This window comes from Malus domestica, chromosome 16 (genome assembly GCF_042453785.1).
Source record: "Malus domestica chromosome 16, GDT2T_hap1".
NCBI lineage: Eukaryota > Viridiplantae > Streptophyta > Magnoliopsida > Rosales > Rosaceae > Malus > Malus domestica.
In genome coordinates, this window is record NC_091676.1 from 2476205 (window position 1) to 2489352 (window position 13148).

At 38.0% G+C, this 13148-nt stretch overlaps 3 protein-coding genes across 3 annotated transcripts; all 3 read left to right on the forward strand.

The window, feature by feature from the left end:
- Window positions 1–528: 528 nt before the first annotated feature.
- LOC103402648 (LEAF RUST 10 DISEASE-RESISTANCE LOCUS RECEPTOR-LIKE PROTEIN KINASE-like 2.1) lies at window positions 529–2056 on the forward strand. Its single transcript, XM_070815686.1, has 3 exons — window positions 529–1376; window positions 1570–1629; window positions 1739–2056. Exons 1-3 carry the CDS (start codon window positions 653–655, stop codon window positions 1855–1857), a joined length of 903 nt encoding a protein of 300 aa, XP_070671787.1. The 5' UTR covers window positions 529–652; the 3' UTR covers window positions 1858–2056.
- Window positions 2057–2693: 637 nt separating this feature from the next.
- On the forward strand, window positions 2694–4661 carry LOC103403227 (uncharacterized). The gene is made up of 4 exons (XM_008342055.1): window positions 2694–2736; window positions 3628–4239; window positions 4391–4450; window positions 4555–4661. The coding sequence occupies exons 1-4, from the start codon at window positions 2694–2696 to the stop codon at window positions 4659–4661; spliced, it is 822 nt and encodes a 273-aa protein (XP_008340277.1).
- A 644-nt stretch (window positions 4662–5305) lies between these two features.
- LOC103402649 (cytochrome P450 CYP749A22-like) lies at window positions 5306–8918 on the forward strand. The gene is made up of 5 exons (XM_029095368.2): window positions 5306–5618; window positions 5693–5916; window positions 6037–6269; window positions 6361–6739; window positions 7448–8918. Exons 1-5 carry the CDS (start codon window positions 5336–5338, stop codon window positions 7877–7879), a joined length of 1551 nt encoding a protein of 516 aa, XP_028951201.1. The 5' UTR covers window positions 5306–5335; the 3' UTR covers window positions 7880–8918.
- Window positions 8919–13148: the final 4230 nt, after the last annotated feature.

Here is a 13148-nt window from a genome sequence, read left to right on the forward strand (position 1 = left end):
ACGTTTCAAAATCGCGTCTTTGATCAGAGCAACTGTAAGTCTCTGGTTCACGTGTTCAAACCATTTTAACTGATTTTCTCTCATTTTATCTTCAATTGTGATCACTTCTACTTTACCTTGAATATTCTCATTCTTAATGCTATCATTTCTAGTGTCCTCATACGTCTAACGAAGCATTTTCATCTCCGCTATACTTATTTTTTACATGTGTTGCTAAAAGATAAACGATTAACATCTTAAAATACAATGCGGCTGTGGGCTTTACAAAATGCCCTTCAATGATTCCAACCGTTACGGTAGGCAACTTGACAAAGTCATTACTATCTTTAGAAAAAAGACAACCCAACTTTACGTCTTTGTGCGGAGAAATAAAAAAAATCAGCTACCCTTTTCGCCTAAAGGGCGATCCACAGCATGTAGCTGGAAAGTTTTGACCTACTCCCTTTCGTTGACTAACAAAGGAACGTCAATGGAGATTTCCTTTAAGAAGAAGATAGGGCCATGGCATTCCAAACTTTGGATAAAAAACAACACGCCTAAACATTTTTTTGAAATTCCACGAGACTATATATATGTAGAGCTTCATCCCAAATTATTCACCCAAAGTTCTGAATTGCATGATTATTCTGCAAAAGCATATACTATATATATCATGAGGACGGTCCAATATACATCTTCTCTTCTCTATTCTCTGCTGATTCTTCTATTTTTCGTTCAAATTCAAGCACAACCCAACTGTTCGTCTTCGTGCGGAGAAATAAAAAACATCAGCTACCCTTTTCGCCTAAAGGGCGATCCATCCGGCTGTGGTGACTCCGATTACGAGCTCTCTTGTGTCGACAACAAAGCCATCCTAGAGATATTCCCCGGGAGATACTACGTGCACAACATTTCCTACCATGATCAAACAATCCGGTTGGTCGACGTCAACTTTGCAAACGGAAGCTGCGGACTTCCGTCTGGTCCTGTCGAAACAACGGACGGGTTCGTCCGGGATGTTCGGTTCAGGGGATATGGGTTGAACCCAGGAAGTCGTTTCCGGTTCGTCAAGTGCTCAACAAACATCAGCAGCGTGCCGGAAGCTGCTAATCACACAACGGTTCCTTGCTTGACAAGAAACGGGACTTACGTCTACGCCGTTTATGATGGCGATTACTCGTATTATGAACCTCGAAAGTCATGCTCTGTCATTTCGTTGGCTCCTGTCGATCTTCGTAAAGATGTTACGAAGTTCAATTCATATGAGGCTGTCATGGAACTATTGAAAGCTGGCTTTGAAATTGGATGGTCAGTTAAGTGCCGAGATTGCTCTTTGGCTGGTAAACAATGCGTAGTAAAATCAATGGATAAGCCACTCATCTATATCTGTGAAAAAGGTCAGTTCCTACAGTACCTTTTCAAGTGGTTTAAATTCTTCTGTTAAATTTCCTAAAATTCTTCAACGGATGTTTAACCATTAATTACGCAATTTATTTTCACAGTTTGAATTCGTAACACATGATCAATTGCACTTTATGTCTCTTGATTATGTTTTCTTTTCCCTAATGTTACACCTTTTTTTTAATGCAGAATACAAAGAACTGACAAGAGCTGAAGGAAACTGGATAATTGCTGCAATCGTTGTGGGAGGTAGTATTACTGTCGTATTTGTACACACATTGACAAACGTTATTTTCTTCCCATTTTTTTATTCCATTCCGATTTGCAACTGATAAAAATCTTGTTTCTGCATTTTCAGGTCTGATTGCTCTGGGAGTTATCATTGGTATAATTGTAGTTGTCATCCGAAGATGTCGGAGAAGACGAAATGCAGCAGATAACACGAACAAGAATCTGCAGAATCGGATTGATGCTTGAGCCAACAATCAGAAATTCTTGGATGCGTGAATTCCATAAAAAATTATTTCCTTCTGTTTTTGTAATGCAGTTTAAAGAATGTAGCTCGATTTTTCCGTTTCTTTTTTGGATGTATAATTCAGTAAATTACTAAGTGTAATTCCAAATTATTTCGTAAATTACCAGGAGAAATAAATCAAATGTGAATTTTGGCAAAAAATCGGATACGTGAATTCCATCATTTGTTATGTTTGATATAAAGATTACACGTGGCCACTTAGTACTACGATTTAATGATATTTTTCTTCACTTGTAAGTAAGAGGTATCAGATTCGATTTTCACCAAAGACGAATTTGAACCACATTATTGCTAGCCATTGTGGGACTTAGCCCACTCCCACACTCCCTTAGGCGAATTTGAACGTTCATTACATGGTTGTTTCCATGTTTTCAATATGTTCTCATATTTTATAGTCTATATGTTAATTTTTTTTTTGGTCAAACTAGAAACTTTCATTAATTATAAAAACTGTTACATGAAAGAATAAGCCCAAAGGCAGTCCAAATAAAAGAATAACCCATAAGAAATTACAACATAAATGCCCAAAAACACACAAGCCCACAACAACAAAAACCCTAGATTTGGAAGACTACTGCCTCCACCATAGCAGATGCGCCCGCCATTGTCGATTAGCCTGAACCATCAAGAGAAAGAGCCCACGAACAAGTTGGATAAAGGGAAAATGAGGGCGAGCAAGCCACCAGTGCAAAAAGCACTACAATAATCCTACAAATAGTGCTAAAAGCACTTTAGTAACCACCTAACACCAAAGTGTGCCATCGAGAAGAGACGCACAATGGGTCGAGTATCAAAGGTCGGCGGTGGAGGACTGACGACGGGTAAAAGTAACTGGGAACGAAAGGGGCATAAAACCCAGATCTGAGACAAGCTAAGAGAGGTTGAGACAAGTTTAAGGAAACTAGAAATTGAGAAGGTTACTAGAAACAAGGAAGAGAAAGAAAACGGGAAAATTGAGAAGAGGGGACCATAAAATATTGGAGGGAATGGGAGGTTGGGGAGAGAAGATGGGAAGGAAGGAGGGTTTGAGGGAGAGGTAGCGGGCTAGAGAGGAGAAAGAAAAGGAGTAGCAAGGGGGTTGGTTGGAGTCGGTGGTGAAGGCTGGGGACTTGGGGGGGGGGGTTGTTTCGAGCGAGAGAGAAAATGGGCTAGAACAGCTTCTAAGAACTTTTTCATGTAGTTTTCAATTTATATATCTCAATATAATTATGTATTTTTTGAGCATAAGTAGATATTTATTTATATATTATATAATAAATTTAAAACTAAAAAAAAATATGCCTATGCCCATCTATATGTCTAGGCACTAAGCCTCTAGCCGCCATCCTAGTAGTACCTAGCGCCTGAACCTTGTTACATAACATAAAATATCACGAAGTGTAAGGCATAAAATATTTTACATACCCATGTATATGTGTACCACGTAAACAACATATTCGATAACCAAGACGTTCATCTATTATTTACCTAACATAAGACCATTCTTTTCCGGCCCCGGGTGGGGGGGGGCGCAACATAAGACCCATTCTCACTCATTTATTTATTTAAAAATAGAAAAATAAATAATATGTCATGGATTGGGTGACCCTGACCTAATGACTCTTGACCGTTTGATTTTTCAAACACAAATTGCGTCTTTGCAGATTGATCGAAAACTGCATCCACTATTCTCTTTTCTGTGCTGATTTTCCTTATTTTCATCAATGGCGAAGCTCGAAGTGACAAAGAATTCTGTTCTTCTGCTTCTTCCTGCGGGGAAATCCGAAACATCAGCTACCCTTTTCGCCTAAAGGGAGATCCGTCAGGCTGCGGGGACCCCGATTACGAACTCTCTTGTGTCAACAACAAAACAATCTTGGAAATTTCTCCAGGAAAATTCTATGTGACAAGCATTTCGTACGATGATCAAACACTCCGTCTGGTTGATGCCAACTTCGCCGATGTCAATGACAGCTGCAGCCTTCCGTCTGGTTCTGTCGTAACAACGGATGGATTTCTCAAAGATATACGATTTAGAGGTGTCTCAGACCCTGATAGCCGTTTCAGATTCGTAAACTGCTCAAGAAACATCAGCAGCGTGCCGGAAGCTGCTAATCACACAGCAGTTCCTTGCTTGACAAGAAACAGGACTTATGTCTATGCTGTTTACGATGGCGAATACTCGTATTATTCTCCTCAACCGTCAGGCTCTGTCATTTCGTTGGCTCCTGTCGGTCTTCGTAAAGGTGTTACGAAGTTCAATTCTTATGAGGACGTCATGGAACTATTGACAGCTGGCTTTGACGTTGGATGGTCGCTTCAGTGCAGGGATTGCGCTCTGAAAGGTAAACCCTGCGTGTAACATCGAGGGTTAAACCGATCACCTACAAATGTGAAAGAGGTAAGTTTTTCGTTATTAACTTTATGATTAATAATTTAATTACACTTATGAGTTATGTCATTTGATTAATTAGTCATTTTCCTTTAAATGTGCAGAGAACAAAGAGCTGACAAGTACTGAAGGAAAATTAATAATTGCGGCAATCGTTGTGGGAGGTATTTTTTACAATTTTAATTGTAAATCTTGTAGGTGTTTTTCTTGCCAGTTTAGATTTCGTGGGGATTTGCAACTGATGGTAATATTTTTTCTGCATTTTCAGGTCTAATTGCTCTAGGGGTTGCCATTGCTAAATTGGTATTTGTTATCCGAAGACGTCAAAAAAGACGAAATGCAGCTGATAACACCGCGAAGAGTCTGCCGAATTAAGTATACATCCTTGACGCCAACAATCAGCCAGTCTTGAACCACATCACGAACCCTTACCTTATTCACCCTTCACTTGTGTGATTAAAAAGTTTGATTCAATTTTTTTCTTTGTTCTTTTTTCGTGTACAAGGAGATTGTAATGTTCTGTATTCAACTTGTATGTGGAATCGAAAACTATTTCGTAACATTCTAATCCATGAAGTTGGAAAAGAGTGTGACTGTAACCTTGAAGATTATGTCGAAAGCTCCTTTAAAGTGACTCGGACTAGAAAGTATAAAGCATTACTTACTTGGATCGAAAGATGCAAGTATTTCAAGAGGAGCAGCGCCTTAATCTATGTCTATAACAAATGTGATTCATTAATTAAGCACCTTAATAAACAAATTAGGCCGGTCGAGTACACCGATTAGTGATCGAATCAAGCCAAAGAACTATATAATTGAGAGGATTGCTTGCCAAACAAGCAAACAGAAAATCCAAGGGATTATATATTTTATCAGCAAACGGTACTGATATCTGCATATTTTAAAAGTAAGACGGCCTAGAATATTTCATAATATTAAAGTTGGTGATTGGTTATGTCATCTAATTAATCAATTAATTAATTAATTTGTGAAATGTTGAAGACTCAGTAGGTTTCAGCCAAAGAGAAAGAGAAAGACAAAACGAAAAAATGAAATCTGTGGGAGGCACCGTGATCGTTCTTTCAAGCTTGCTGTGTCTGCTCCTCCTCTTAGGTCTCATCAAGATCTTTCATAAACTATGGTGGACTCCGATTCGAATACAGAATCTGGTCGCTCTGCAGGGAATCAAAGGCCCTTCTTACCGATTCATCCATGGAAACACCAAAGAGATCTCCAGCATGCAAGAAGAAGCCATGAGCAGGCCCAAAAGTTTATCACATGACATATTTTCTCAAGTTCAACCTCACATACACTTGTGGACAAAGACATATGGTGAAGAACCTTTTACCTGTTGATAGTTTTCAAATCATTATTCTAATCTAAGTTTGTTTCGTCTTTGACAACAGGAGCAAATTTCCTTCAATGGTATGGTGCTCAAGCCCAATTGATCATCACAGAGCCTGAACTGTGCAAAGAGATACTTACGAACAAAGATAAAGCTTATCCGAAAAGCGAGACGAAAGGCTATGCGAGAAGGCTATTAGGAGATGGACTTGTGGTAAGTGATGGTGAAAAATGGGCTAAAATGAGAAAGTTAGCCAACTATGCCTTCCACGGAGAGATCTTAAAGGTAATATTACTTGTGTGTTGGTTAAGTTAGTCGGTCAAAGTAATGTGCCCGTTCTCTTGCACTCTAGTTTGAATAAGCTAAGAGCAAATAGGAAACAAATATGTTAATTGCTTTTCCTAGGGTATGGCTCCAACAATGATAACTAGTGCTGAGACGTTGCTGGAAAATTGGAAAGAACACGACGGCAAAGAGATTGATGTGTTTAAAGAATTTAGGTTGTACACCTCAGAAGTGATTTCAAGGACGGCCTTTGGCAGCAGCTACTTAGAAGGGAAGAACATTTTCGAGAACCTGGAGAAGTTAGCCTACTTATCATTCAAAAATGCGTTCAACCTCAGGTTTCCCGGCATCAGGTAATTACTTCCATTTTACTAAATAACCATGAATTGGAACATTGCACTACTTAGGTTCTGATGTTTAATCTGTCCTTGATCAATGCCCCAGTAAGTTTATTAAATCCAAGGATGAGATCGAATCAGAAAAGCTTGAGAAAAGTATCCGCGGCTCCATCATGGAGATGATCAAGAAACGAGAAGACAAGGCAATGGTTGGAGAAGAAGGCAGCTTTGGTAATGATTTTCTTGGAGTACTTACAAAAGCTCATCATGACGCCGATGAGAACCAGAGGATTTCGATTGATGAGATAGTTGACGAGTGCAAGACATTTTACTTGGGTGGACAAGAAACCACTAGTAGTGGACTTGCTTGGACTGTCTTTCTTCTGGCAATCCATACCGATTGGCAAGAGGAAGCAAGGAAGGAGGTGATCCAAATATTTGGAAACCAAAACCCTAATCTCGATGGCATTGCCAAACTAAAAATTGTAAGAATGTCAACAACTCACTCATTTGCTTGTTTTTGTTGTAACATCTCATATTGACCAACGGAGAGGGGGTGATGTGTCTTTTATATATATATATATATATATGCCCACTTCCATATAGCATGTGGCATTTTGGGAACTTACTAGCTCCGAGTTCTATCGGATTCTCTGAAGTTAAGCGAGTTCGGGCGAGAGCATTCCTAGAATGGGTGACCCACTAGGAAGTTCCCGTCTGAGTTTCTAAAAACAAAATTGTGAGGGCGAGGCTCAAAGCGGACAATATTGTGCTACGACAGAGTCGAGATTGGGATGTGAAAGAATGGTATCAAAGCCAATGGAGAGGAGGTGATGTGCTTTATATGTACATGCCCACCTCCTATAGCACGAGGCCTTTTGGGGATTCATTGGCTTTGGATGCCCACCTCCTATAACACGAGGCCTTTTAGGGATTCACTGGCTTCGGATTCCATCGGAGTTCCGAAGTTAAGCAAGTTTGGGCGAGAGCAATCCTATGATAGATGACCCACTGGGAAGTTCTCGTCTGAGTTCTCATAAATAAAACCATGAGAGCGTGGTCGGGGCCCAAAAAGGACAATATTGTGCTACGGCGGAGCCGGTCTGGGATGTGACATTTGTTGAGGCATATATGTTACCATGTAGCTCGAGGTTATGTATTCGATTCTTTTTCATGATTCATTTTTCATGCAGATGAATATGATCTTCAACGAGTCGCTAAGGTTATATCCACCGGTAGTTACCATGGAGAGGAAAATTGGAAGGGAAGTTAGGCTGGGAAAACATGTCCTTCCTGCTAATGTTGAAATAACCATTCCATGCTTAGCCCTTCAGCACGAGCCTCAAATTTGGGGAGAAGATGTGCTACTTTTCAAACCGGAGCGATTCTCGGAAGGTGTTGCTAAAGCTACGAAGAACAACATAGCCGCGTTCTTACCATGGGGATTGGGACCTCGAAGTTGTGTGGGATCTAATTTTGCAACCATGGAAACAAAGATTGCTCTGTCGATGATTCTACAACGCTTCTCTTTCACACTTTCCCCAGCCTACATCCACTCGCCCTACCGGCTTCTTACAGTTCGGCCGCAACATGGAGTTCAAGTAATGCTACGCTCGCTCACATGATGATCAATTTATTTCCATTGCGCTTTAAAAAAGGTCGTACCCAGTGCACAAGGCTCCCGCTTTACGCAGGGTCTGGGAGAGGTGAATGTCGGCTAGCCTTACCCCCATTTATGGAGAGGCTGCTCCCAAGTCTCGAACCCGAGACCTACCGCTCATGGGCGAAGGCACTTGCCATCGCACCAAGTGCGACCTCTTTCCATTGCGCTTTAGGTTACAAATAATGCAACTCTGCTTTGAGCTTCAGCCAGAAGGGGAAATAAGATTTGCAATGGTAAATACTATATATTTTTCTTTTCCTGTTTTGCTTTTGGGGAATGTAACGATCAACAATGATGGCTTGTTTGGAACACTGTAGAAAGTACTTTTTTTAGAAGTGCGCTTGCTAGAAATGATTTTACTAAATTTCGTAGAAATTTTACAAAAAATTCAAGTGTCATATGAAAAAGTACTTGAAAGTGATTCTTTAAGAAGCATAGCATCTAACGCTTCTCTAGAAAATGCTTTTATATATGACCCAGAAATACGGAATAAGATATCCTCTCCAGAACCCTTCCATCCAAATCCTTCATTCCTGTCCATTCACCCAAAATCAAACGGTCAAGAAATAATTCCTTGTTCATCTTCTTCCGCCTTTTTCCATGTTCACTTCTCATGTTCATCTTCTTCCCTCTCCTCCATCTCTTTCTCACAGTCTCTCTCCAGTTTCAGAATTAAAGATCCGGAAGATCCGAATGAATGAATCCGGAGAGAATCCAAGTTCCAAAAATACTTATCGAAGGAGTTTTTGTTGTCATGAAAGTAGCATGTAAATCATTTTCCTTTGACCATTAGTAGAATGTGGGCCTAAAGAGGTTAATCGTTCGCTGCCAAAAACGAGGTCGCTCTGGCCCAAACAATAATGGGTCTATATAATTCCGCGTACGAACCGGGGAAGGTGTGGTCCAGACTTCAGGCACAGAGACAGATGTTGCATTTGCTTTTTGATTCTTTCAATGATATATTATGAAATTATTATCAAAGAAAATTCCTTTTACCTTCTTCCTCCTTCCAACAATAATGGGATGTTGGACAAAAAAAAAAAAAAAAAAAAAACAATAATGAGATGCAAATGCGTGTAAGGGTTCGTCTGGAAGAGATTTTGAAATGACTGTAAAAACTTTTTTAAAAAAATTTGATTCCAAAAGTACTTTTAAAATTTTTCTTCTTCAAAATTCACTCATATTTTTACTAAAAATTATTTTCAAAAATATTTTAACTGTTTTAAAAATAATTTCAAACGAATCCAACTATATGCAGGGAAACAAAAAAAAAAGTGTAAATATATAATAATTATATACAGATTATATATAAGGACGATTAGTCACTGGAGTTTGTTATTATATTATATATAATAAACTATGAATAAATGAATTATGAACCTCGGGAACAAGGACTTGGATTCTCTGCCCTCCCAATTCGGTACCCTCCCCATGCCCTCCTGTTTGTGTGGTCATGGTTAAGCCACGTCAATATTTTATATTACTATTTATTTTTTGTCTTATTATTTTTATAAAAAAACAATATAAAATGTTAGCATGGATTAACCGTGACCACACAAAACAGGAGGGCACGGAGAGGACACCGAAATGGGAGGGCAGAGAATCCAAGTCCCGGGAACAATGGCCGATTCTTTTCTTTTTTTATGTATAAGATACTTTTTTCTGTTTTTGGAATGGACAAAAATTCGCTTCTAGCTAGCTCGCGGTTTTAACCCTATATCTGGATTATCATTATATTTGGTGAAATTCTACTACTTAATTTTGGCTAAAACTCGAACTTAATTAATGTAATTATTAAAGATTAATTATCAAAGGATCAAAGTGCAGAAAAAAGAAAAGGAAAGCATGGAATTTCACGCTGCCAAGCTTTCACAAAAATCAGATTCTACTTTGAATCAGCATCTAGCTAGAACAAGAACAAGAGAGATGACACCAAAAACAAAAAGGAAAAGAAGGTTAAATAGGGAGAGACAAAAGATCGGAAAAATTAAAGTTCTTAATTCCATTAATTCTTGATAACAAAGCAAATTACATGATAGGTGTAAGCGATGCATGCCCAGCAGCATTACAAACAAACAAAAACCACTTAATTAACACAAACTGGCTACCTCGTATGCATCTCTTACATCCCATGTTTTATAACATTGAACATGCAAAAAAAGATAAAAATCAAAAGGAGAACTAATTAAGAGCAAAGACTTACATATTCAAGCACAAAGAGGCCAAAGTCAAGTAAGTAATAAAAGAAAATTAAAGACCTAAGTTGTTAAGGTAAATTCGGACCGCTACCCTCAATTCCCCGCAATGCAATAATGCCGCTCTCCCGACTCTGCCCGGCACTTGTGTGCTAGCAGGCTAGAAATTCAGGAGAGCGCAATTGCAAAGCTTGTTTTGTATGTTGTTTTTTCGTCACTTTTCATCCATATTTACAACACAACCCTTCTCCACCGCAGTGCTGCTGCTGCCAACCGCGGTCACCTTCATGCCCTCCACACAAGTAGACGAAGTCCCACTGGTGGCAGCTGGCTATCATGGTCGACTTTGCTTCGTAAGTTGTCAATGAGAAAGCTATGTAGTTGATGAGATGAAAATTTTATGGATAGCAAGAAAGAAGGACTAGAAAGAGGGTGATGAGTATAGAACTGAGGGGACATGATAGGTCGTATATAAAGACGAGATTGTAAGCTTTTTGTTGAAACATGAGTGTCATATTTTTCTTTTTATTTATTTGATAAATTTTTATTTTCGTAAAGTAAGGTCGAAATTCTTGGTCCAAGCTGGTTAAGGGCATGTTTGTGGGGAATGCAAATAACTCCACTATCTCGGTTTCCAAAGCTCTTGGATTTTTCATATTATTCTCTCATGGAGAAGAGCAAAAAAAAGGAGAAAACAAAAAAAGAAAAGTGGAACTGGATGGGGTTAATTTGTCGGAGTGTGTGAACGTGGCGAGTTTGCTGCATACAAAAGTTGCAAATTTTCCCATTGAGCTCAAGACAAAAACATCTGAGAAATGTTTAAGGGACTTTCTTAAAAATGAGTTTTTCATGAATTCATCGTCTGGAAAGATTTATTTAATATGATCGGTACACAGAATGGTACATTAATTGTAATTATATAAATGGTGGGATATATATATTAAAAATTTAATAACTTAAAAAATAAAAATTTCCATCACTTATATAGAAACACGTGGTGTACTATCTGTGTTCTGATCACAATGAAAAATTCCTCCATCACTTCATAGTTTAACTTTAATTCCTATGCCAGAATTATAAAACATTATGCATTAAATCTCTATTATCTTACAATTTAACGTTAATTCTCATGCCGACGTTATAAAATATTATGTCAAAAATATGAGGTAAATTGAATTCCAATTTTTAGAAAGTCCCTACGCGCTTCTCAAAAAAAAATTAATGGGCAACTTTATGGGTTATTACCATATAATTGTGTAGCTAGGGTTAGGGTTTTTGGGTGGATGAGGTGAATGCGTGGTGGGTCATTTGCATAGAACCCTGTGCATGCATGGAACTTCGAAGCAGACAAATGGTCCGGATTTCAGCTAAATCCCAGCTCTGTGCAATGCAAATTATGCAATACGAAGGAAAAGGCCGGATGATTGAGCAATAAGACTCTCTCGTTTTAACGTTTTAATACGTCAGCTTAATCGTTAATTATACACAGAAAGATGAACTAATAATAATAATCATGATGAAGCTAATGAAGAACGTAAAGATTAAGTTTAGGCAACGTTAAGATGATCCTTTTTGTAGAGTTATGATTAGCGAGCATGCATATTCCTCTATATGCCCGCATGATCAAACCGGATCACATGATATCTTTTCGGCCATGCATGTTTTGATGCTTCAAACTTTAAAGCTAAATCATTATATTTTCAGTGGGTTGGGTTCAAAGATCTCTACCTTTTCAAATCACAAATGTCTTAGATTTTCCTCTTTACACACTATGTATTAGCAAGAAATCAGGGCATGGTCATATGTCTCCAAAATATATAAATACTAGCTTAAATTGTACTGATCAAGGCTATCCACAACTCATTTTTACTTTTAACACACCGTTCTCAATTTCCGATCATCGAATTAAATGAATTGAAGAAAATTAATGGTCAAAATTAATCAGGAATAAAAATGGATGTGTGAACAACACTATTGTTTTTAAAATATACTTTAAAATGAGAAATATCAGCCAAATCGTCTACTTTCAACTCAACACGTAACATTATACACCATATTAACTTGTAGTCTCTAGATATCCATGAAAATATCTCTCAAATTATTGATAGTTTGTCAAAAGGAAGATCGTGTGGGTGGTTTGATTGCCTTAACCCAAGAAACAAACAAAGAAAATGAAGCAAAATCACTTTGCCAAGGATACGTCCATGACATGATAAAGTAAAAGTTTATAAAGACAATGCATAAGTCAGCGCTCAGATTCTTTGTCTGTCACTTTACCAATTATTTTCTCTATTAACTATTTAAAAAATATATATCTGGTGTTTTGAATTGTCATGAACAAATGGATGATACTGTGCAAACCAGTCCACAAGAAGTTGGTGGACTGTCTCCATCTGTGTTTTTTCAGAACATTACCTCGAACAGCCGTCTGATCCTGATCAAACGACTTGTGTTTTGACAACAATTATGTGTGGTAGTTGTCGTGAAAGTTGACATTCTGATCCATCATGGAGCAATAATAAATGGGACCCATTACGCATTTGGGGGTAGGGCCCCAGCTCCTGATCGTAGAATTTGAGGACTAGCATTTTTCATGCTCAGCCTCACTGAGTGGCCTCCTACAGTCCTCCTCCTGCAAAATATATTTAAAAGTTGATCATATCATCGTTATTAATTAACACGCCAAGTTTTACGTCTTGATTACGTCATTTGTTACATCAAGTGAACGCTGATAATCTTCTTCATCTAGTGGTTGGCCTTAGGGTTAAACCTTTTTTATAAGGAAAGTTATAAAAAAACTTGAAAACTTTGGGTTTAACGATAAAGATAAAATAAAAAATAAAGTTAATAGTAACATGATTGATTGTTTAGTGTAAAAATGTGATTTTTTGTTAAAGATAACAGTACTATTAAGTTTTTCGTTAAAGTTCTATTTTTTATATTATTTTGAATGTAATTGTGTTATTTACTCACCCAAAATTAGTCACATCCTAGATCAATTCACTAATAGCGTATTTACGTGCCCGTAATCAAAAT

What these genes read in the sequence shown, in the direction of transcription:
- LOC103402648 (XM_070815686.1), top strand. Translation starts at nt 653, where the DNA reads ATGAGGACGGTCCAATATACATCTTCTCTTCTCTATTCTCTGCTGATT. An exon ending in CATCTATATCTGTGAAAAAG is followed by an intron (nt 1,377 to 1,569) that starts GTCAGTTCCTAC and finishes TTTTTAATGCAG; the next exon opens with AATACAAAGAACTGACAAGA. An exon ending in TGCTGCAATCGTTGTGGGAG is followed by an intron (nt 1,630 to 1,738) that starts GTAGTATTACTG and finishes CTGCATTTTCAG; the next exon opens with GTCTGATTGCTCTGGGAGTT.
- LOC103403227 (XM_008342055.1), top strand. Translation starts at nt 2,694, where the DNA reads ATGGGTCGAGTATCAAAGGTCGGCGGTGGAGGACTGACGACGG. An exon ending in CGGTGGAGGACTGACGACGG is followed by an intron (nt 2,737 to 3,627) that starts GTAAAAGTAACT and finishes TCAATGGCGAAG; the next exon opens with CTCGAAGTGACAAAGAATTC. An exon ending in CAGGGATTGCGCTCTGAAAG is followed by an intron (nt 4,240 to 4,390) that starts GTAAACCCTGCG and finishes TTAAATGTGCAG; the next exon opens with AGAACAAAGAGCTGACAAGT.
- LOC103402649 (XM_029095368.2), top strand. Translation starts at nt 5,336, where the DNA reads ATGAAATCTGTGGGAGGCACCGTGATCGTTCTTTCAAGCTTGCTGTGT. An exon ending in TCCACGGAGAGATCTTAAAG is followed by an intron (nt 5,917 to 6,036) that starts GTAATATTACTT and finishes TGCTTTTCCTAG; the next exon opens with GGTATGGCTCCAACAATGAT. An exon ending in GCATTGCCAAACTAAAAATT is followed by an intron (nt 6,740 to 7,447) that starts GTAAGAATGTCA and finishes TTTTTCATGCAG; the next exon opens with ATGAATATGATCTTCAACGA.